The sequence below is a fragment of the Adelges cooleyi genome, unplaced genomic scaffold, assembly GCF_023614345.1.
Source record: "Adelges cooleyi isolate 19-005CV unplaced genomic scaffold, UGA_ACOO_1.1 ACOO_flye_CR_arks_rails_tigmint_CR_PRNA_118, whole genome shotgun sequence".
Classification (NCBI taxonomy): domain Eukaryota; kingdom Metazoa; phylum Arthropoda; class Insecta; order Hemiptera; family Adelgidae; genus Adelges; species Adelges cooleyi.
The window spans coordinates 1,318,041-1,344,969 of record NW_026095771.1 but is presented as its reverse complement, the minus strand read 5'-3'; the positions used below and the strand labels follow the sequence as shown (position 1 = coordinate 1,344,969).

At 29.9% G+C, this 26,929-nt stretch overlaps 1 protein-coding gene across 1 annotated transcript; it reads left to right on the top strand.

Annotated features, from left to right (window-relative positions):
- The first annotated feature begins 2,628 nt into the window (after window positions 1–2,628).
- LOC126847737 (uncharacterized) lies at window positions 2,629–20,513 on the top strand. Its single transcript, XM_050588118.1, has 5 exons — window positions 2,629–2,690; window positions 2,775–2,953; window positions 3,176–3,277; window positions 17,334–17,528; window positions 19,655–20,513. Exons 2-5 carry the CDS (start codon window positions 2,875–2,877, stop codon window positions 19,960–19,962), a joined length of 684 nt encoding a protein of 227 aa, XP_050444075.1. The 5' UTR covers window positions 2,629–2,690; window positions 2,775–2,874; the 3' UTR covers window positions 19,963–20,513.
- The last annotated feature ends 6,416 nt before the right edge of the window (window positions 20,514–26,929 follow it).

Sequence of the window (26,929 nt, the reverse complement as noted above, 5' to 3'; positions counted from 1 at the left end):
TAGGGCGCCATGTCCAGGGTATTGGCGGTCCGCGATGGTAACTATGTATGATATCACTGTAGAAAAATAAAAAAACTACCAGCTACTTGCTAGCATTTTGTAACTTCTATGTTTAGCCTTGCTATTTCAACATTAACGGTCGACTAAAATATATATATAAAGATATTTATATAAATAATGTGTGTATATAGGTTCACCGGTGTCTGACATCCGGGATAGAAGGAAATATTATTTTTACATATATATTTGCTATTACGTACTTAGAATGGGCAACAATTGAAATATACATTAAAGGCCTGGGTGGATAATATTGCAGCGATGAATGCTACTAATATCCAAAAAATAAGAATACACAGATCCAGTTCTTCTGTCAGCTTACTTTGCCATTTTGTCACGTGAAATGTGTGATTTCATAGTTCAAGGAATTTACGTTGCTAATTTTTTAGTTGTTACATTTCGTTACATAACGTTACATAACGATACATATACGGAAATACAACATTTTGATAAAAATGTAATCGGAAATGAAATAACACCTTTTGCAAAAGAACGGTCTATTTTTTTTTTCAAAATGTATTATTTCTATAAATTATTATAACATAACTTTTTTATACAAAAATATAATATACTTTCATGAAAAAAAAAAAATTTAGGATAAATTCCTCCTCCTCATGCCATCACTATTTATTTCTACTTGAATTTCCTCATTTGGTTGAAAAAATATATCCTTATAAGACTCTTGGCTTCTTCAGGAATTGTGAAGTAATGTGTAATGAGAATCCGTTGTAATTAAGAAACTATCTATAATACTGTAGAAAAATATAAAACTACCAGCTACTATTATTTCGTTTTTTTAAGTTTCTTAATTTTTTAGTCCTGTTCCTTTTTTTTGTTATTTCCGGATAGTCTTACATCCTCCCTTTCGTCTTCCATTTGTACTATTTTGGCTAGTATATTTTCCATCTTTTCTTTAAATATATTTTTAACTCGCTTTAAATTTACAAATTTCAAAACATTAAAAAGATGCACAAACACAGGTTATTGTCGAATAGATAAGCATGCAAAACAAAATAATAAGATAGGGGGTAGGAGATAGGGGTTGGCGATAGGGGTGGGAGATAGGGGTAGGAGATAGTGGGTAGGGGATAGAGGTAAGATATAGGAGATAAGAGATTAGAGATACGTTGTACGTTTAACGTTCAAATTAGAACTAAATAATACATTCAAAACAGTTTAAGAGCCCAATTTCTCTATGAATTGTTTTAAGCCAGCAATAAACACTACAATTATAGCCAGAAACTTGACGTTTTAATATTCCAGCTTGTTACCGCTTGTTAATATACTATATCATTATCTATAATTCCACCACTACTCTAAATTTATTCGGTTCTTCAACGAGACATGAAAATGCTCTTTCGTGGTAGCAGACTCGGCTGAAAAACTTTTTTTTCTGTAGTTTTTTAAGTCAAATTGTGCACCCCTGTCACCCCATCGAATGTTATAGATTAAATACGACGTGACGGTACTTTCGTAAATGATTATAGTAAATTTAATCGCCCAACTACATTTATATCCAGTAACCCACCAAATGAAATTCAATGAAAAATCATTCATAGGTTTTGAATATATTGTTTATCATTTATGAGTTTTTATGAATTATGAAACCGCTGACAAAATTATTTTGAGTGGTTCACAGTAACCACGATCACCCTGTATATTAAAGAATCTGTAATGTAAACAAAAAAAAAATGGATTAATTTATCTTAATGTTAATATGTTTTAGCTAAATACCAAAAACAGCATTATTTATTAATTTAAAGAAAATACCCTTCTGGAAATCGTCCGTAGCCCCCTTTTTCATCTCCGTATTAAGTTTTATGTAGTACTCGCAAACCACGGACTTAGATCAAACTGTATTAAGCATTTGTTTTACTATAAAAAAATGTATTTCATACTTTCATCGAATCGATTTTATTAATTTTTGTGTCATTAAATCCAGAATGTCATAATGTATCGATTTTTTGTCAATAAAACATTATTTAAAATTATTGAGAAATAGAACAACCATAAAGTTTCTGTTTGGAACGTTTTGATGTAAATCCAATAGTGTTTGTAGCCAGTACAATAGCTGGTAAAACTTATCGACGACAAACTTAAGCAATATCATATTATCGTGTCGTTGGTAAAATAATGTCAACGAGGCACCACCTTTTGTTTCTCAATTTCATTGACTATCAAAAGCGGTCGTCTACGTCTAATATGCCAATTTATGTTAGTTTTTGTTAAAAATGTGTACATCATTTCGTTTTGTGAAAAAATCCACCTAAGAACTTTGTTTTTTTTTTTTTTTTTTATGCGGTCACACGTGGATTGGATATTTCACGGACACGCACGCAAACGTCTTGCAAGAGACTCTTCTTTTGACATTCTACTAATATATTCCACACACACACGTTAATCGCTTGCGACCTCTTCGGCGAATACACAACAGTAGCACTAGTAGTAGTAAGTAACGGCGATAATGATGATAATAATAATAATGATAATGATAATATTACCAGTAATATCGTTTTGCCTCGGGCAAGTTCCTTCCGATCGTCGTCACATCGCCGAGGCTAACAACCGCCCGTGTAAATACCGTGTACACAATAATAACAGTGTGTGCGTCCGTGTGCCCCGTGACCGTGCACGTACGTTTTACATTCATAAAAAAATATCCATATATATATATATTGTATGTGTACAATATAAAATGTATATTATCATATTTATAGTGTGTGTGTGTGTACCCGTGGAGGGAATAAACCGGCGGAGGAGTCGACGGTTAAACCGCGGCCGCGGCCCACAGTGACATCCGATAAGTCTGACAACACAATGCGCCGCTATATTATTCTGTTAGTGCTTTCGGTCGCTTCAGCCACAGCCACCGGCCCCGGCGAGAAACCCAAAAACGGTAAAAAAAAAACACCCCCCCCTCCCCCCGTTGTCGACCACCCTGTAAAAATAAAAAACCAAAAACTTTGTAACCGCAGTGCTTGGTAGAAAAAAAATAAGGGTCTTAGGCTTTGTTGGCCACGGATCTCTCCGTTTTTGGTTATCATCCCAATTTGTATTTTTTATTAACAACAATTTTCTCAGACGACATTATTATGTGTGTGTGTGATTTTCCGTGCAGATGTCGACGACTCATCGTTGAACAGCCTGGAAGACGTGTCCATCAGTTGCGAGGGATCCGAGTGTGACGGCGACGGTGACAAATGGACGACCACTAAAAAACGTATGCAAGTATTATATTATATGTAAAAAAAAATACCTAAGCTAAGTAGAGATATTATTGTCAATCAAAAATTAGGACAAATAAAAAAAAAACACACAAACGGGGTGGTAAGGTGGAATGCCTTTGTTTTTTCTCTGAAAGTAATTAGATAGAATTTTGTAGTTTTTTTTTTTTTGAAGCGTTTCGGTTAATGTTGTTTTAGTATTTTTTAAACTTTCAATAATATTTTCTCGGTAAATTCCAGGACTCTACAGACTTTTGAAACTTTTTTTATTGAAAACTATTACATTTAGCTTAACTTAATAGTTCAGAATGATTTATTAAAAATGAAAAAACGTACTTTACACAATTTCGAATGATTTTATGTCTTTTTTTTTTTTACCTCTATATTAGTCCTACGTCTTAAACTGTAATAACTTTGAAAGTTATCGCTTTGTACTGGCATCCAGTTTGTTTGCATCTAACTTTGTTACATATGAAAATAACTTCACGATTTTACAGGACTGAAAGTGAACAAAAAAGTGACTAACTGACCAAAGTGATATAAAAGTAACTTTTTAAAAAAAAATTTTAAACATACGAAAGGTTTCTTTTTAAAACTGTGTTATTCATTTTGGATTATTTTATTTAGACATTAGTTAAACTTAAAACAAAAGATAGCACACCGAATATAAGATGTCAAGGCAGGCAATATTGGAATTTTTAACAACTACTATCAGTTGCAAATATTATCTAGTACATAAATAGAAATTGGCTAACTGGAAAATAAGATATTTAAACTATTTTAATTTTAAAAGAACTATTTAAAAACTTGTTATAAGTTAGTAATAATATAGTGTATATTTTGATAAATTAAAACAACACAATCGTTACAATGGCTAACAAATGGTAGCAAAGTTATTAAAATGTTGATATTCACAAGTTACCTGTCACTCGGTCGCTAATATTGTGAATATTGCTCAAACACATAAAGTTTTTTATAGTAATATTAACGTGGGTAGGTAATAAATTGCGGTTGAAAAGTGTTGAACACACTGATTTTTCAACTTAAAGTAAAAATGAAACACTACCATAAAACTTAGCGTTAAAACCTTAGTGTATTTTGTTTTAATGTTATAAAAACCAAATTGAAGGTTATAGAATCGACATTTAGCTGTTGATTCCTTTTTATTCTATTTTAGGTGGAATGTATAAAAAAGATTACATTGCTTACGTTGATGACGGTTAATGGTGTTGTGTGCTTTGTCATTTCTTTATCTTGACCCAGTTAAGAACGGAAATATTATTAATTTTTTTTCCCCGCCTCGGAACGATTGGTATTTCCACAACAATCAAAATTATCTTTCAAGCGCGCCGTTTTAAAATCTCTGATAATACTTTCTAATACATATTTTTGAAATACCAATTGGGAAAACAGCTGACTTCATATTTTCAGTTTAATCCATTCGAAACTTTTGAAATGATCATTTTGTGTACTAATTCCTAATCTTGAGAATTACCTTAAATTGATCTAACCTAATTCTAAATTCATAACCGATGATAACATCAACAGGCCTAACCTAACCTAACCTAGCCGTAAATACAAAAAGACAGTTAAATATTATTTTTTTTTAAACTTATTTTGTATTTCAAGTACTTAGCACTAAGATTATGTTTAATAAGTTTTTTTGATTAAAATATTGGTTGTCCTAAAGCGTTCGGTATGGCTGTAATTGAGAGCGTAATGGTGACAGCTCGTCGAAGGTTTTTGAAGTGATGATTATTCATTGGCATTCAAATAAGAAATATTAATTGAGAAAAATAAAATACTATCTCTACATCGAAGCAATACTACCATTGGATCTTGTCTCATGGCGCCTTTGTCCCTCTATACAATATACACTAACCCATCTCCTCTCGTGGCCCTTCCCATAGCCTTCCCCTGTCTCTCACCTTCCCCTCTCCTATCCAAAAAATGTTGTGAAGATAGTACTGTTTACTGTATTCATCAAATTCGACAAGACGTAATAAATGATACGAAATACTAAAAAAAAAGCACTTAGACAGCAACGATTGGACAAACACTTATATTTTAGTGTGCACGATAAAATATGTCCAAAGTTTTAGATTTACAGGTGTCCGAATAATTCAATTTTTTCTTTTCATTGATTTGTTTTTTTATATCTACCGATTTGAAAATATGGTAGAAATAAAATCAAGTCATTAAAAAAAATTTTAAAAACAGTTGGGCAGTCTTATATTACATATTCTGTTCATTGTTCCAATAATGATTTAAGTGGACTATATACAGCATCACTACGTCTACCGTTCTGCATTTTAATAATTAACAACTTTTAAAGTTAGTTTCAAATAGATCAGTGAACATGTTTGACAGATAATTATTTATTTAACAAGTCAAGTGAATTTTCTAGTTAGTAAAGAGCTGAATACGTTAAAAATTAAAGAAGATATTCAGTGGAAAAAAGCTCTGTATAACTTCAAAATGGCATTCAATAGAACTTTAAATAATCTATTTACTTTTAGAACAAAAAGGTTCCATCTAAGCCAATGACTATTTTATTAGAAATAAAAAGTTCTATATGTGTTAAAAAAAAAAAACAATTGGTGTGGTGGTCTTAAAAGTATATTATTTGGTTGGTATTATCAATGTAGAAAACGTTTATTGTAGTAAAATTGTTTAAGTTTTTGTAAGATTTAAAATAATAATAATAATATGAGTATGTTGTAAGATAAGAAAAAAAAAATTACAAAATTGCAATTGTTTCAAAAAAATTGTGACCTTTAACGGATCACCGTGCTAATGTAATATTTTAGAACAGGTTTGTATTATTGGCGTTTGACGTTTGTTCGATAGTAAATGGATTTCTTATCCAGAAAGTCGTTCGCTTTGTTGATCACTTTAAAATCTAATCATTTATAAAAAAGCGGCTGTTATTTTTTTTTTCCACAGCAATGCACAGACTTTTACCGATGAAAATAATACACACTCAAATAACAGTCAATTTGTAATACATTTTTTTATCAACCCTTGAAAAATCGTTTTATTGAAACGGAAAAAAAAATAAACAGTAAAAGTAGTAAAAATGTTTTGGTGGTGTTTTTAGCTGATCCAATTGTGTACGGTTTTTTTTTGTGCTAAGGACAAATGGGGTTACGAATAATTCTGGGAAAACATATTCGTTTTTAAAATAAAACAAATTGTAAGTACGTTTCGATAAGTAAAATATTTCTCTCAAACCGCGTTTGCATACAAAATAACAACAAGAACAAATGCCGGGTCGGTTTGTTTGAACTGTGACGTTGAATTATTATTGTTTTTTTTATTCTCTATTTTAGTTTTTTTTAACTCTCCTTGTTCACTGAAGTATTTTTTTTCCCCCATTAATATTCACATTTTCTTTAACCCCTATTACGGAATATTTATTCGATTTCGTTCCGAGTGGGTGGTAAACATTGACTTTACTTTTTCCACAGCAGACAAAATACTTACAAGTCGGTGATTTTGATTAGCTATTTCTCATAAGAGACCTGCGAGTGTATTACATAAAATAGTTTTCAAGAGATTCATACAATAGTTAAACAATATTACAATCTAATTAAAATAAAAAAAGGAATGTATAACTTTGTGTAAAATCATGAAAACCGCGATAATAATGATAATTTGTTAAACAACACTTGTGAAACGAGTAGAGAAATTAAAGTATTTTAGATGAGCTATGGAAACGAGTAGAGAAGCTGAAGAAGATAATGATGATGATAAAAATGATGATTAGATTATTGAACACTTAAACGGCAAAAACTTTAAACGATTTACAATGTTTTTAGAAAATGCTTTTTACATAGTGAAAAACATTTTAATTTTTACTTTTTGGATGAAATTTTAATGTTCTAGAAGTACACATCGTAAATAATATTTATAAGCAACTAAATTGCTGGCCCAAAAGTTACTATAAAATAGTTGTTAAAAACTTTACTGATAACATAAGAATATTTTTTTTTTACTACCGACTAGTTAGTTGCGACGGATAGAAGCAACGGCTGTCATTCATAGGTAAATTAAAATTGTCCATAAAACTACATTGAAACCAGCATAAATGGGCGGAGGTGTTAAGTAGAAATTATGAATTTAAAACGAAAATAGCCAAAACGTCGCTCTTCAGTGAAATAACAAACTATGAACTTATTATATATTTTATAGAATTTGACGATTTAGTAATCAACAATTTTAATATTATATGCGATTGTAATTTGTAGTAACTTACTTTGTTTACCATTTTAAACTCGAACTGGTAAACGGATATTTGAAGGACAAAGGTGTTAACTGTCATTTTTGAAATTGTTCAGGAATGCTACTTTACACAAAATCTATGGAACTTTCAATATATGTCATTTAGCACCTTTATCCTCCACTGGCCCCTTCATTTATTATTTTTTTAAAACGTCACAGATTTTCTCGGCAAAATACATCAAGTTAAAACTAAAACACATCGACTGTGTAATTTGATTTAGTGCAGTTGTCACGTGGACAATCTTTTTTCTTCAATTGACTGTCAATCTTTTTATTAAATTATTTGTGTTTGCTCGAAGACAACTGGACTCTACCGAGAAAACTCACTCGGGATTGCAAAAAAAAAAATGTATAAAATAATTCAGAGTGAAAATGTTCCTTAAAATGAACTTAAGCATTAAAATATGAATTATACGGTTATTATTGTAAACATTTTATAACGCAAATACTTTAACAAAAAAATAAGCCCTCGGGGCTATTCATGTTTAATAATGTTTCTATTGTTATCTAATAAACTGTACGTTTTGGTAATATTATATTATTCCTCCTTTATTCATGAGCACGCGTGTCAAAAGCATTGTTCTTGTACGAACAATGTGTACACAGTATATTTACTGTGTACACGTTTAAGTGTTTCCGCCAAGCCGTACTTGAATTTATGATAATTTTTAAATAATATACAGGGTTATATTGTGTACCAAAGTGTGTATTATGTTACAATTGGACGAAAACATTTTGTGTGCTGAAAAAAATTCTAGTAAAACATCCTTCTTAATGTATTATTAACGGTAAGAAAATATATATTTTAAGAATATATTACATACTGAAGAATTAAATAGCAATAAAAAGTTAGAAGAATTTTGTTTGTTGAAACTTTTTTTGGCTAAAGCGATATTTTTTTTTTACAAATTACTGTACTCAATACTATTGTACAATAACCCTGTATACCCTGTTTATACATTTTTAAAGAGGACAAACTATAATAAACGTGGTTGTGTACAGAATGAGTAATGAAGTATAAGGCACAAATTTTCTCATAGAAAAATTGCAATTTTGTAGTTTTTCTTTTTGGAGGCATTTCTGTTTTTTGTGTCTTACCCACGTTATGTGTACTATTTTTTCTTTTTGGTCTCACATATGTACTCGGAAATTGCCTTTAAGGGGAAAACGATTTTGTGCACAGTAAATAACATGTTCTGGTGCCTAACGAAATCGTTTAATCTCAAATGTGCGTTTTCGCGTTTGAACTCCTCGCTTTTTCCAAAAATTGGTTTTTAAATAAGACTAGACTTCAAAGCGAGTTTCGGAATACGGTTTCCTTTGTATGCACATGACATATAAAAACATAATGTATATACCATATTTTTGTAATTGAAAATTTAATACCCTACGCTTTATTCTACCAAGATGATTTTTCTCAAGCACTCGAGGGTAATTTTAATTTCATGGTACAGTTATTTTTGTATGAAATAAATTACCTACTAAAAAAATCAAATAGATACAAATTCTTCAAAAAAAAAAAACTACTGTATTTAATGGTTCAAATAGGTGTGTAGAAATAGGTTGTGGGGAGAAATGAAACATACAAGTGTCTTTTTACTTAGCCTTAACAAGTTAATATTTTAATTATATACTGTCGACAGATAAGTTTACTCGAGAATCGTGATGTTCACGGTGATATTTCAATGGAAGGAAACCTTTGTGCAAATAGTTTCTTTGGCAAAGTTCCAACGATATCCTTATACGAGTTATGCACTGAGAGTTGTTCAATTAACAATCGGTATATATATTTGACGTCGTACCTAAAGAAACTATCTTCTCCAACTTGGCAATTAGTTAATTGGAGAGATTACCGTTGTGGATTACACGTATATGTAACCTAGTTCCTGGATAGGTCCTGTAACCACCCTAACCCCACTGTATGCTCCCCACTATGCCCCGACCCCACTGTATTGGATTTTTGTATTGACAAAAATAAAGTACATGAAATAGTTTCAACGACAGTAATATTTGCAGCTGTTTATTTTTCATCTTGAATTCACAATTTTAACGCTAGACGGAGGTACTTTATATCAAAGTGTTTCGTTTTGTTTATTCCCAAATGAAAAATTGCAAAAAACTGGATCATTCTGTACGTAGAGCACATTGTGCATTTTATTTAGGTATTGACTTATATGTTATTATAATATAGTATCAATAGACTGCTAATTACCTCCTACGCATTTTCTAAACATATTGGAAGCCAACCTAAGTTAGGCGTGTACACGGGTGTCGCTCGGCATGCATACCTGTCAGATTTATCATATGTTTTTTCATAGGTAGGGCATACGTTATTGTTACTAAAAATCATACGGTGGTTACACCTCGCGCTGAAATATAATAAACTTAGACATTTAAATGTTAAAAAAATATTAACAGTTACAAAATGTCTTTATTTCTGGATTTTTCGACAAGAACGGCTCCATTAAGTTGGCCCCCCCACATCGGAAATTTGAATTTCTTTAAACATAATCGGATTGTGCTACGTTAGTGCTGGTTTGTGCCGAAAATCCCATCGTTAGTGCTCCCCCCGTTCCAAAGTTATACCGTTTTCAAAGTGGGGGGGCCATCTTAACGATAGCCCCCCCACATCGGAAATTTGAATTTTTTTAAACATCATCGGATTGTGCTACGTTAGTGCTGGTTTGTGCCGAAAACCCCATCGTTAGTGCTCCCCCCGTTCCAAAGTTATAACGTTTTTAAAACACATTGGTAATTACAATTGTTTTCAGTATAGCCGGGTTCTGCATTATAAAGTATATAACGTGTAAATAGTATATATAATTTTTTTACGTAATAGCTACCTAATTGTTTTATTATATTATGTTATTAACTGGTAAGTAAATGAATACATACATAATAGATATTTTTAAGAAAACTTATATTCAAATATAAAATTTATAAAGAATGTTTTTATTGCTATGAATATCATATAATATATGAAAAAAAATATATTAATATATCGTGGAGATATATTATTTTTTTTATATTGGAATAATATTCTTATAACAATTTTATGATATTTTAAATGTTTTATAATTTGTTTGTGTTTTCCGGGATTATTTTATGACATTTATTTAAGCGAATTGAACTTTTCGTAACATCTTTGTATCTTTAATGTGAAATATTATGCCTCTACAAGCTTCTGCAAGTACTTATACGAAAGATAACTATTAATTAGCTGTATCAAAAACAAATGAAATTTGAGTTCAAATAATATATTCTTTAAAATATTTAATTATTATTTTTCTCTATAAGACACCGTGCATTAGGACACTCAGCGCTACAGTAGGCAACAACAGAAACTATTAATCCCATAAGAATGCATTGCAAAATGTAAAAGTTTAATTATTTGTTATTTTAAAATTGATTTTTGTATAATTAATTGTTTTAATGAAGTTGTTTGATACACAAAAAATGAATAAACTATTCGTTTTTACAACCGTAGAGCTTTTTAGAACGTCTTTATTACACGTATACACAATCACCCACATTAAATCGATCGTTATTCACATCAGTTATTATGAAGAAATTTTCAAAGATATTAGATAAAAAAAAAAATAAACTTCTAAATAGGTAAGTAAATGAATACATACATAATAGATATTTTTAAGACAACTTTGACGCAAACATAAAATTTTCATACCAATGTGTCAAATGAAAACATTTATCATACTTTAGTACAAATAAAAAAAACTGATTATGTCATAATATTCACACAATTAAAATAATACTTTAATCAAATAAAAATAGGACTCTTTTATAACCTAAAATTTTTTTTATATCAATTGAATGATTTTTTTGATAACTTTGATAACTAAATTAAAATAAAATTATACATTTGTACAATCTGTTATTTGGAGTACATAATAAATGTCATAAAATAATCCCGGAAAACACAAACAAATTATAAAACATTTAAAATATCATAAAATTGTTATAAGAATATTATTCCAATATAAAAAAAATAATATATCTCCACGATATATTAATATATTTTTTTCATATATTATATGATATTCATAGCAATAAAAACATTCTTTATAAATTTTATATTTGAATATAAGTTTTCTTAAAAATATCTATTATGTATGTATTCATTTACTTACCAGTTAATAACATAATATAATAAAACAATTAGGTAGCTATTACGTAAAAAAATTATATATACTATTTACACGTTATATACTTTATAATGCAGAACCCGGCTATACTGAAAACAATTGTAATTACCAATGTGTTTTTAAAAACGTTATAACTTTGGAACGGGGGGAGCACTAACGATGGGGTTTTCGGCACAAACCAGCACTAACGTAGCACAATCCGATGATGTTTAAAAAAATTCAAATTTCCGATGTGGGGGGGCTATCGTTAAGATGGCCCCCCCACTTTGAAAACGGTATAACTTTGGAACGGGGGGAGCACTAACGATGGGATTTTCGGCACAAACCAGCACTAACGTAGCACAATCCGATTATGTTTAAAAAAATTTAAATTTCCGATGTGGGGGGGCTATCGTTAAGATGGCCCCCCCACTTTGAAAACGGTATAACTTTGGAACGGGGGGAGCACTAACGATGGGGTTTTCGGCACAAACCAGCACTATCGTAGCACAATCCGATGATGTTTAAAGAAATTCAAATTTCCGATGTGGGGGGGCCAACTTAATGGAGCCGACAAGAACCAGCATTTGTCATTCATATACATTTTGTAGTGTTTGTACCTCCACGTGTCTTCTGTTATTGTTAAAATGAATACAATTGTTTAACAAATCAATTTCAGTTTTAAAGTTTAACAAAAATTTTATTTGAGAAAAAAATTGGCACAACTAATATGTCTATAATAACAAAGACTTCAAACCTTTATCTCCCCCTTAAAATAGTTTCATATTCATGAAGTTTTCATTTTTGCACTTAGATTTTTAACCAACTCAGTAAATTTCTGTCTTGCAATTTTCCACTAACTGTTTGTCACAAGACACACATAAGCCAACTAAATTTTTAGAAACTTTTCCATTATTAATTTTGCCACATCTTTTTCTTTAAGACCATTATTTATGTTTTAAAAAACAACTAAAAGTAAATTATCATAATTGATAAATGACGCACTTACAGGTTCAAAATGACAACATTTTAAGTACTCGACTTATTTAGTCGGTTGTTGCGAGTGAAATTAAATTTAAAAAATACAAAAACACTAGATAAAAAATAAATGGAGTCGAATTTGACCCATTTCGGTGACTAAAAAAGTATGAAAAAGTATAATTATTATTTACAGTCCACTATCTTTCTTAAGGTCAATGACTGGGTCATAGCTGCAAACCGATGACGCTTTAAAACCAAAAAAACGCCAACGACGTCGTCCGGTTGTCGACAAGACTTTATTGTTTCTTGTTGGGAAGCGAAATTATCATAATAATATATTTTTTATCTCTGCTTCGTGAACATCCAACTGATGCAATTCATGCAATCATATTATACACCACGTTTCGTTTATCTGGTCGGATGTACAGTGTTGTTTTGCGACAAGGACATCCGACGGTTATGCTTGCATAAAAAAAAAACAATTCAAAATAAAAAATACCGTCATGGGGTCAACTGTAAAACCTACTCGCGACCTCTGAAGGTCGGACACAGCGACGACGGTAATAATATCAATCAGTTCAGACGACCTTACCTGTTGTAGTCGACCGTATCTACGCCGTTACGAAATCCTTGTTTAAAAAAAAATCCTTATTAGTTCGACCACTCCTCTCGTCTTGTATATTATTTTATTATGATAATTATCGTTATTAGAAGCTAAAAAAAAAAACAAATTACAACAACAAAGATATACATAATAATTTGTACACCAATCACCTTTACAATGGGTAGGTACCTACTTACTGTCACTGTCTCATAATATATATGTTTTTCTATGACGTTTGAATGTTCGACTCAATCATCGTTTTAGACTTTGGCCAAGAAGTTAACGACACACACAAATTAATTGCACATAACACTTGTGACATTTATCAAGTTGACTGCCTTGTACTTTAAGCTTTAAGTTTTGTGTACTGAATTGAACTCACAAAACTATTTATCATGAAAAATTAAAATAGCATAAGTTAACAAAACATATACAATACAATAAGTTTTGGTTACTCCAAATTTCATGTTGCTATTTATGTTGGTTAAAAAAAAAAATGAAGATTTCCACTAAAACGCTTATTATATTTAACGATACAAATTTACCGATGTAAAGGTTCTAATAATATCAATACAACACTAATAAAAAAACCGTTGGGACTTTGCCAATCATTCACTCAAATATTCCCATGAACATAAGATAAACTAAGCAAAGAAGAAACTGTTTAATATTAAAAATTACACTAAGTGAAATTATTATTAGTGAGTTAAAATAAAAACTAAACACAAGGTATTAGCGTTATTTATTAATTTGATATTTAAAAGTCGAGAAAACCTTTTAAAACAATATTTTTGATTTGAATATAAAATATAATTTTTTATCATTAAACAGCTTAAGGATATTTAATTGGACCTTTTTTAGGCAAAGCTGAAAAATAACTAAAAAAAATTATTGTTCCATTTTAAGAATTCATGCATATTTTATTTTAAAAATAAGACAATAACTTTTTTGAAAATGTTTGATTAATGTGTAGTTTATACTACATACAATTACTAAATATTTACCTTTTTCGATATTTTTTAGAACTCTAAAATTGTTTTTAACTTGAACGGAAACGTACATTTTTAAATTTACAATATTTTGCTGAAAATATACTTGTAAAATTTACTTGTAGCTAGACTATGATTAAGCAACTGTGGTCGATTTCAGTATAGCCTTCGGTCCCACTGTCTCAACTGCGCTGACGCTTTTTTTTTTTGATACTAATTTTTTTGTGTTCCATAAACGCATTGCCATTGTATTTCTTCCCATTGTAAACAACGCGTTTAATTAGATCGATACACTTATCGACACACAAAAATCATGCAGTCACGTTACCTCCTATATTTGAATATTATAACCTCCTATGGAGCGAATTCCGAGGCGATGAAAAGGTAGAGCTGTTCGGTTAACGTGAAGGAAGCGATTAGACGCGACTAATTTTAAGCGACACACGTTAAAAAAAAAAAAACAAATACCGAAAAATTAAGTTTTCTTAAAAAACATGTGATACTGTGATAAGTGATGGTAAATACAACCGGTATGCGACCAATTGATATTTGTCGAATATAGTAAAACTATCTTTTAAAATACACACAACACTTTAAATGATTGCGCTTCAAACAGATAAACCCTAGATAATAAAGTACAAATGAGTATTTACTCGACATATTGTAGTGTAAAAAATAGAAAGTTAAAATTTAATGTTGGCTTTTATAAGTATAAAAAAGAGCTACTCAAATATTTTACCTAAATAATGGAGATCAGAATACAAATATTTTTGAAAATATACAACTACACTTAAACAACTTAATTAGGTACTCCAGAAATTAAACTTATTTCACACTTTTGCCTGGATGTAAATTTTGTTTAGGATTTGTGGTATTCATAATATAATAGTTTTAATTATTTCAATAATAATAATTATTTAAAGTAAAAGAGGTTTACCTACACATTTAATTATTAACTTTTTAGTAAAGTAATATTGTAAGCAAAATAATTAGTAATAATAAGTGTAATATTTAATAATACATTTTAATTTTAACTTTAACAATTTTCGGACTGGTCCACGTCCAGTTTTGAATAATTAATTGTAAAGTTATTAAAGTGTAAAATTTAGGACCGGAGGAAGGATGAAGTAAATAACTATGAGCCTTACACAGCTGTGCTCCACCAGCTACCGACGTAACTTTAAACTTTATTAACTCTAAAATTAATGGGGAGGGGTGTGATGGAAAAGACACCCGAGAGACACTTCACTATATAATATAACTGAATCGTTTTCTTATTACTATTTAAAATATTATAAAAATCGCAGTACCTACTCGGCTTATGATAAGTTTCAAAAAACATCATCACAATTTATTCCACAAAATAAAATATATTGTAACCTACATCGGTTTAGTGGTTATGTTTCGCCAAAATGTTCTGCGTACATTAGGACTTAACAATACAAACAAATAAAATATGATATGTTAATGTTTCCGTTTAAACAAAGCAGATATTTTATGACTCCGTTGAAAACGTGGAAAAAAAAATTAAATAAATTTAACGAAACATAAAAATATACAGAGTGATTCATTTAATGTAAAATAATTGTGACTGTTAAGTTTTTCTATTTTTAAACATACATTTGTTTTTGTGCTAATGTACAACATAATGAGTTACCAAAACCTTTTACAATGTTTTCCAGAGTGCCATCAACTTTTAAATGAAAACGCCAATATTTAAAATAATATATATTTATTGAAAAAATTCAATACTTATGAACAAATGTCTAGTAAAAAAAAAAAAAAAAAAAATGGTTAATACTGAACGGCAAAAAATCCATAAAATTCGATTTTTTGAAGTATTTGTATTAGTTTTTATTTTTACTAACTTTTTATATTAATATATTTTTTTTTATCAAATACTTTAAATTTATTAATTGCGCCTATGTAATTGTAATTGTAGCTATTTGTAGCTATTTATATGACGGTTTTTGTGAAAATTTTAAGTCTCGTGATCCTTCATGTAATAATCCCAGCTCAACCAGCTGTATCCACACACAATTTTCTCTGAAACAAAAAAAATTTGTAAAATTTGTGGTTCTCGCTACTAGGAACTTGTATGCCCTGCAAAGTGATAATAAAAATAACCAGTAAATACAATTGGCAATATTTATTTTTAATTAAGTTTAGATGCATGATACCACATTCCAAGATAATAGTTAATTTCTCCACACCACGGAAAAACATTGAATCATGGATATGTTTTATCATATCCATAGAGTGTTCTTCCAATTATTATCATTTAAAAAAGTCGATATTAAATACAAAACTTAAATAATTAAATAGGATTACTAGAGTTATTAGTAAGTAACAAGTATGTTGGGAAAAGATGAATTAAAAATTATCTAGATAAGAAATCAAAGGGTTATGGACCATGAACATGTATGCAGAACAAATGTAAATCTTGATTAGATATTAGACTGTATTTATATATATTTTACACCATATATAAAACATTACCTAATCGAATAACGCTCTAAAAGAGAAATATGTTTATCACTTGTTAGTAATACAGTCAAATTACATTAGGTAAAATATAAAAATATATTTACAAATTTAAAACATTTAAATACCTACGATTAATTAATATAGATGTTGTTTTCACTTATAACATCTTTCACACAACACAACATGTAAAAATGTATTAAATCAATAAATATTAATATAATATCATAATTTCTATACAGAATAATATCCTCAGATATTATAAAGAGGGACGAGCAAAATGAACCTTTTATTGGTGCAGTTTTTTTTTATTCGATCGTTAGTCAAAATCTCAACTTTCAATCCTGCAATATGAGATCTGGTTCCGTTGGAATAATAATTAGTATATCATATGAAAGTTCATAATAAGTTTACTGATTATATTTATATATAAGAGGCTCTACAAATATTTGCTGTCATGTTAAGAGTAAAATCATTGAATTAATAAATATTAACTATTACATACGAATTAAATCAAATTATATAGACCGTGTTGAAATATCTATGGAACATTTTCCTTTTGTTTTAGCGCACATTTTTCAACTGTCCAGTAAATCTTGTCCGGTGTTCGAGCTGCCATCGGTTTTCCCAAGACAATTGTGCGATACAGACAGGCAATGCTGGCCGAGGATATGTTGCGGTTATGGCGGTATTAATGGCCACAAGTACTGTCGGATACCGTTGCCCAGTTGGCGAAACGATTTACTGAAAAGCATTACGAAAAGTAAGCACCTACCTCTTTTACAAATAGAAAATTACAACGAACATATATATTATATATATTACGGCTAACCCTAATACAAGGCCGGTTTATCACCGGTTTGTACATTACCTGTAGAGCTGTAAACCTTTATTTTGTTGTGGACTAGGCTGTAACACTTGCTTTGTCCGTTTGACGCCAGTTAATGTATTACAGAGGAAAAGGCGAGACCAAAAATACATACACAGATAGTAAAATAACACGTACAACACGGACCCACCTAACTTTTGTATACTGTCCTTTTTTTGCATTACCACTATTGCAACTGCCTTTATTCACATCTGAATGAAAAACCCACAAAATATAATACTCAAAAATTCTTTCAATCACTTATTTTGTAGGGCAAGTTAGTGTATTGTTTAGCTAGCCACAATCAGAATTCTGCAAAAATAAATTCAATAACGAATAATAATAAACAAAACGAAACGAATATACCGTGTATTGATTTAAATGAAAAGGCGAAACAAATTAAAAAAGTTTTTCAGCCGAGTCTGCAACCACGAAAGAGCATTTTCATGTCTCGTTGAAGTACCGAATAAATTTAGGTAGTGGTGGAATTGTAGATAATGATATAGTATATTAAGAAGCAGTAGCAGCAAGCTAGTATATTAAAATATCAAGTTTCTGGCTAATATTGTAGTGTTTAAAACAATTCATAGAGAAATTGGGCCATCCTCATCTTCATTCCCACCCCCAACCCCATCACCGTGTGGTAACGCTTTTTTCGTTATTAATTTACTTCAACTATGAGATCAAATGTTCAACTCACACCCAAAATAAGGATTATCATCTAATGGTTTTCGGTATAATATATAAATCATTTTTAATTTTAAATACGCCTACAAAATTGAGAAAACAATTATTTTTGTATGACAATTTGATTTGTTAGAAAATTCTGCTCAATATACCACGTATGCTTTAATTGTTAAAATTGCCTTAGTAAAAACGCAGTAAACTATATTAGTTATGCAGTTAGTAGTATCACAGTAAGTATTGCTTAGCGAAGTCTGGTGTCTAGAAGATCAAATTAACGTTTTGGTATCAATTGGCCGCTAGATGTCATTGCGTTTCTTTTATTAAAACACGGTTGGAATATAATGTACCTATTTTTTTCAAATTCGATTAGTGAGATTAATAATAATTGTGGGCGCGGTTTTGATTTCGTCGAATTGAATCGAAATAAACGAAGTGTTCGAAGAAAACCTAAGAAATCTTAAATAATGGCATTCTTCTGGAATACAACAAAGAATTGGCTTTCTTACGAGCTATTGCTCACAATACTGTTTGAACGTAAATTTAGTGGTCCGTTTTTATTATCTTAATAAAAATACAAATAAATGTTGGGAATTCTCCATTCGGGAAAATGGGTGTCGGGGAAATGGATTTGGGGGAAAATATTTTGGTGAAATAGCCTGTCGGGAATTTTACTTGTCGTGAAACTGGTCCACTTCCATTTTTTTTGTAATGTTCCAGTTATGGTTTGGTTATACTTAAACTTTTGTAAATTTTGTAATTTTTTTCAAGCCTTCGATAAATTTCAACAGTATTGGCTGGTGGTAAGCTCCTAAAAAATATTAATACAATTTTGATGATGTATTACAGTTGGTATTGTAGTAGTATTTATATAATATATATTTATATGATGATTAGAGAATTTTTACCTAATCCTACTTGCTGTATTTTTAGTTATCAACATATCAACAAAATATAATAAATCCTATTGAGTGGTGGTAAACTTGTACTTAACTTCGCTTGATTTTATTAGGTTTCAATTTGTGGCTTTAGGTCTGAAAATTAGGTCAAATTTTTTTGTTTTTAAGGGAAAAAAACCTCTAAGATTTGGCTGAAATTTAAACATTATAAACTTCCGTCAACTGGTACCAAAATAACAGTAACGAAATATAAAAATTTATTTAATTTGTGGCTAATGATCTCAAAGTCAAGGCCCTTATTATAATTTAAAAAAAACAAATTATTTTACAAGGGCCATTGACCCTAATCGCAACAACTACAACGCAAAAAACAAAATTATTATAAGTTCATCGTTTTCATTGCTATAATACTGCTTTATTTTGAAACTATTTTTGCAGAGCTGAGATCGAGCCAACCGTACTTGCAATGCAGCCCGCCTCCGCCCAAACGGTACGATCTTTTCCCCGGAAATGCCGGACGACCGTTGACTGTTGGCCGGACCTTTGTTGCCCAGAAAATGGCAATAACATTTGTAGACCACCCAAACAATCGTTACAGTCTGCCACAAGTCGACGGCAACAGTTTTTTCGGTTTGGGAAATAAAAAAACAGAATATTCGACTGTTGGAAAGACAGCCATAGAAGCACAATACTTTTCAGAGCGTCATGAAGTGCATCTAAGCAATAAGTCTAGTCATTCGGCTTAAATAATGATAATAATATAAATTATACATTTAATATTAGGATACTATATAAATTATTTTAGTAAAAAGAGATTTTGTTTGAAAACTATATTCCTCCAATATCTTTTTTCCATTGCAGCCGATGCAAACATATTATCTTAGTTAATTATTATAATAGCCCAATGATGTTATTAATATTACCAATGACGTGTCCTACTGCACTGTAAAATTGATAACACAAAAAAAAATACAATCTATTTAAATTAGTTCTAATTCCATAATTCTAAAACTATTAGACCACTTTTTGACAATTTTTTTTTATAATTTAAACCTATTTTTGAAAACATTTAGAAACCTTTTAATTTAGAAACGTTATAATTCAAAAATCTACAATTTACAAAATTCAACTTAATCCGAACTTCAAAAATTGTTTTTCCAATTAAAATATACAATTTTGCTGTACATTTTGTATTTAGTTTTAAATTGAATTATTATACCCGAAGTCAGTTAAAACTGACCCAAGAAAACGTAAAATGTTTAAATTACTCATAATTGGTATGAAGATTAGATGTAAATATGGCTCTTTTGTACTTATAAATATGTTTTTGTTTACAAGCGTATCGTTGGTATAAAAACAAATTATCAAAATATTGTTCATGTAAGTTGCTTTGTAAGTACTGAAATAACATAATTTTTTAATCAGTTTTGTTTTTATTACTATTGAATAAATTGTTGTGTCTACAACGTTAAATCTTGTTTTTATTATTATGTGATATTATGAATATTGCAGATTGAATGTTACATAAACACATTTTTGTAGATGGTATATTTTGTCACAAAGCAACAAGTATTATTAAAAAATCGTTTTTTTTTTACAATACACATATTGTTGACGTTATAACAAAACGTAACAATGTTTAGGACAAATTATATTTTGTAAAATATAGTATACCCTAATGTGTTACATTACATTTATTTAAACGCCAATTAAAGCTGTCAAGCTACACATAATTACAATAATGTAATGTATTAAAACAGAACAAATACAATAAAATATTAGCTTAACGAATAGTACACAATTAAATAACATATAACTGTATAAACTCTTTGTTGCGCCAGTAAAGAATTAAAAATTAAAATTTGTTAACATTATAACATATTATAGTTGATTTTTTTTATGGGTTATAGCCGAGGTACGGGTGAACTCAAGAGCCTACTCTGACGAGAGTTTGAATACGAAGAAGTGGCTAAAAAGGAGTGGCAAGATCGACAGGAGTGACTATCGACAAAGAAGAGGACCTCGCTGAGCTACTCAGTTAAGGGTTGATCGTAGCCTGCTGGCCACGGTTATCCCTGTGGTCAGGGGGGAAAGAATTCTACCAAGGGCCTCACACATGTCGTAAAAGACGACTAAATTGACGTAGAGCCCCCCGATAAATGGCCTTCTAACAGGTCACTTCTTCTTGAAACACACCTTCCCCGGCCCGCAATTAGCACCCAGTGCTACTAGTCGGTCTGCGGTCGTAGGGGATCCCTTCGGGGCGAACCACTAAAGCCAAGGAACACCTGTTTAAATAATTACTTTTTTTGGTAAAATAGCACTTAATGTGATTTTTTTGGTTCTTCTGAAAGAGGGAAGGAATTCACGAACTTTGTTTTTGCTATACTCTAAAATGATGTTCGTACATGACCTTCTACCCTTCTTCCCGTGTGTCCTTCAAGGGTAAAAATCCAAATTATTTATTTTAATTTTTACAGCTAAATCTGAAATTACATTGTTTGATTAGCGACGTTCAAAACGTCATAATATTATACTGAATAAGAGGTTTGTGAGTAAAACTCAAGGTTTTAGTTATGAATTTTTTTTTCAATTGGTTATTTTACTCAGAGAGTTTAGTGTAAATTTCTTACTTAAAATTTATCAAATATTGCATACTCTTTAAATTGGCTACCTTGATTTTTTTTTTAATTTTAAGAACTTAAACGTATTATTGGTTTTATTATGAATATTTATTTATTTTAAAATATAAAATATTTGTGGTCTATATCTATTAAATTTTTACGAAAAACCACAATAAAAAATGTTTTTATTTATTCAAAAGTAGCACTTTTCAAATTCTTGTGAATCATAATGCATATAATATGTAATTTCAGTAAGAAAATTAAAAACTAAAATTTGTTAACATTATAACATATAGTTGATTTTTTTTTTAAACATTTAAATTTTATACAGTAAAAGCAAACAATTTTATACAAGCGTTTTATAATATAACAACCATTACGTACCAGTAACAACACAAAAGTTGGAATTAGAGTACCTGTTCGTTATCGACATTAGTGTCATGAGTAGAAGGCACATTTCTTTAGCGTGTATTCTTGATATGATAATTTGTCTATATCACTATAAAATACCTCCCGCTAAATTTTAAGTCGTAGCCAAGCCAACATGCACCATACCTATTTAAAAAGCGCGTATTCTTGACATGGCGTTATGTCCATATTACCCGAATACTGCCCACTTTAATAACACAGTAATAGTATCGTACATCAAAAACGGTTAGTAAGAGATTAATCGGGAAATTATGTGAGCAAATTTGGAATTATACGTTATATTAAGGGTCTTAGTACCTACGTATTTTTGGTCTAATTGAAGTAGATACTATGATGAGATACTATGGGATTACTACCCTAGAATGAAAAGACTTTTTTACTACAAAAATAAAATAAATTTTCGGAATAGAACATCAGAAATCAAGATGCCATTAACATCAAAACAATATGTCACATTAAGGAATGAGTTGTTTACAGAAGAAAGTAAAACCTCATGGAACCCATATCAAGTGAGTATATAATTAGCCTAATTTTTTCAAATTATTTACTGTAAATGTTAATGTATGAACAATTAATCGACTATACTGGAAGATTCATTATGGACAAGACAATCAATTTCTATTAAAACTATTTGGAGTTTTGTAGTTTTTCATTTGAAGACTTTTGTTTAACTTGAGAAGTATACGTTTGTTTTTGGCGTTCTATGTATCAATCGCTTCATTACTGTGTCCACTCAGTAGTGTATTTTGTAGATATATTTCCATAAAAACCGCGGGTTAAAAGTAAGTTTAACCAAACCTCGGTGAAGGAAGGGGTTTTTCCTCTGCATAGCAGTAGAATAGGTTCCAGAACCCATAGAGGAAAGGGTTTGCGCCGGTCAAGTCAAAGGACTAGGAGTTATTAGCGATTTTCGGAAATAGTAGTATAAAAATGGCGATCAGATGAATGGTGTACTAATGCATAAAGGTCAGATAAAAATGTGTAAATAATATGATAACCTAGTAGAGGGGAAAAAACCGCTTTATTTAAAGCCCAAAGGGCTAACCTGATGTGACATTGGGTAGTTATTAATCTATTGTAATTACTTCGAGAAAAAAAACACGACAACAAATAAATTTATCCGTTGTTTTACATGTATACAATTACAGCTTGTCAAGTATATCTTGTAGTCACCGCAATAGTATTGGAAAAATGTAGGAAGAGGACCTCGTATTTTATTTAATACGTTTAATATTAAAAACATGCATGTATTTACAAATATCCAGGATCTATTCTGTAGAAAACAAAATTATATTCGGAAGGTTTAGTTTCGGCCGTTGCAATTACAGGCGTACCCTTGGCTTTTGTAGTTTACCCCGAAGTGTTCCCCTACGACCACGGACCGACTAGTAGCGCTAGGCGCTAATTGTCACTGTATCAAGTTAGTAAAACATTCAGAATCAAATTTATTAGGAATTACCATTTTAGTGAAAATTTGAAAGTGACTACTTTCTAACACACAATTTAAATAAATATTTTACACAAAATAATATAATACTAAACACAAATAAAAATGCATACATCTAAACTTTTTCAGATTTTCAATTAGGTTAATAATGTTACAAAATGAAATAAATAGGAATTAAAATAAAATCTGACCTCGTTATATGTGACTGGACCGTAATAATGTTAAAAATTCACCTATTACTAATTTTTCACGTCACATAATTCTTTGGTTGACTTCTATAATAATTGTGTAACTTGATATTTTCGAGTCTCATCTTCTTTCAATTCCTAATTGACAGTAAATATATGTTTATCTGTCATAGCAACAACAATAATACATAAACCTAGAAACGTTCGATTGCTCATAGTTTAAATTAAAGACGTTGAAAATATTTTTGATCGGGACCTACATAATTTGTATTATTTACAAAACTCGTATAAGAATAAGTAAATGGTTCCATAACCAATTTAAGAATAAAATTTCGTGTATATGAAAATTAAAAAAAGACTGCTTCATATTAGCATAATAGTTTTGTTTCTGGAAACAACAATACTGATATTTATTAAATGCCTACTATACTATTGAACAAACAAAATCAGAAAACTCGAGGCAAAGTCAATGTCTCTTCCGTCGAAGAAGTCTCATTAGTTAGAATAGTTAGTTAGTTAGAATAGTTAAAATTAGATAATATCAATATCAACGTTATAACAGCTAAACAATGGACATAACTAAGTATAAATATGCCAGTAAATTCCAAAAATTACATAACCATCCAAAAATACCGGTGAAAAATTGTATACAAATTAAATAGTGAAAATTAATAATATTTATGTTTAAAATAACAAGTTAATAGAACCTACGAGTTTTATAAAATATGTTAACATAACACACGATTCAACATTTTAAATAAATACTTCACGCTAAATAATATAGCAACAAACACAAACAAAAGTGCATACCTCTGAGCGTAGACCTTTTGCAGATTTTTAATTCGGTTAATAATAAAAACTTCTTTAAAAAATTTGAAATATCATTTACACAGTAGAAATGTCACGTTAATTGTGTTAAATAAAATATAGTTTGAGTAAATAACAAATTACAAACGTAACAACCAAGAAAATTTAGTAACCAGTAAATCGACAATGTTTATTTTTTATTTTATTTTGATGCGTGATATCTAATAAGGTTATAAAGGCTAATAAGGAGAGAAAAGTATCTAAGAAATGTACATTCTTTCGAAAATTATAAATATGGCGCTCTAAATTTTTTTAAAAATATTCGTAGAACATTTCTAAGATAAATTACCATCAGACAATACTGATAAACAAAAATAATAAGGTTAACCATTTTCCCTAGAAAGGTTGGAAACTTTTTCTGTATTTTGTTTATTTAAGGAATGATTGAGGATTTACAGTCTGAATTTTAAACAGAAAACAGATTTTAAGTACTGTATAAAATTGTCTCTTAATAATCTGTAGTTAACTTTTGTATTACAAAGAACAATAAAAAAAAGGGGGGGGGGGATTATACTTTGAAGCCGTGTTTCTTAACTTATTTTTAATTTATATTAATTCATATTGTCTTCGATGGAATGCAATTCCTGTGGATAGGCTATAAAGCAAGATAAAGTCTTTATGTATTTATTTAAGTAGACGGGTTATAATCAAACATGTATATTTTAATATACTTGTTGTCATTTTGTATTCTTAGTGGTTATTTACCTATGTTATAATGTTATACAAGTACAATTAATTATTAGTAGTATTCCCTTAAAGGGCGGATTAATTTTAAAGGGCAGTACAAAAACACTTAATATACAAATATAAACACAAATCTGCTAGTATACACGATGCAGTGTATATATGTTAGAGTCAGCACTTCTATTAATTTTGTTGGTTACATGTTTAATCAATACCATTATAATAATTATTTATAGGGCCACCTACAATAGTCGATCAAAGTTACAACCCATACTTAACCTTTGTAAAATGCAGCTAAAACGATGGTTCAATCGGCTGTAACAAGGTTAGATTTTGTTTTAGTTTAATTCAGTTTAGTTTTGTGCGATACTAGGACCATTGAGCCCTTTTAAATTAATCCGCCCTTTAAAGGAATACTACTAAACATTGGGTAGGTACTACTAAACTATATGGGTATAGTTAAAATTTGATACAACTGACGTGTGCGAGCATACCAAATAATTATTCCTTATAAATTTCAACTCGATCCGACTCTTTTTCTCGAAGCTGTAGCCAGTAAAAGTTCTAACTTAAAAACTCGTACGGTTTTTTTTTTGTTTTTTCAACTTTCGCCTGTGAAGAGTTAAACTTTTTCAACTTTTACCCCACCAAAGTACCAACTAGATGAAATTTGCGATTTATAGAGTTGCTACTCGAAGGAATTGGTCCAGTATTAAAAAAGTTACAGTGTATACAGATAAAAAAAAAACACACATCAAAGTAAAACCAATACCTTCTCGCCTTGCATCGAAGCTAAAATACGATTGTTTCGTATGTATATTTTTTCGATTTTAAAATAGAGAAGGGGTGAAATGTTTTCATTTTTGTCCTAACAAAAGGTATCTTTTAAGTAAGATCTGATTTATAAATTTTCTACATGAAAATATCAGATCAGCTGCTTCCCCGGCCGTAAAAGTATTATTTAAAATTAAAAAATACTAAAAAACGTACAAAAACTAAATAAGATCACATTAAATAGACGTGAATAAAAATATTGACTTGAATTGATAATTATTTTCGAATTATAACGTGCTTGTATTAAAAAATGTATAAAATCTGCCAGAAACACAGTTTTTTGGCAATTGAAAAAAATTGTAGTCCTCATTTTTCACCTGTTTAGTATGTTATAGATAAACATGAGTCCTATCTTCTGACTAATATTCAACTATCAGGTCTTAAAAATACGCCTATAAAACAAAACAATGTCCATTGCCTTTGATAAGGGGAGGAGAGAGTGAGGAAAAAGTATATTAAAAATTTAAAATACTGTCGTGGGGGCACGGAGTGATGATGTGTGATTTGTAGTATACAGATACGTTACTCGAAAAAATTTGTCCTGCGATTCAAAAGCTCTGTATATAATTATTTTGAGCGTATTGAGAAAATTAAGGCCTGAAAATTAGACTATAAGATAGTTCACTGTAGCCATATAACA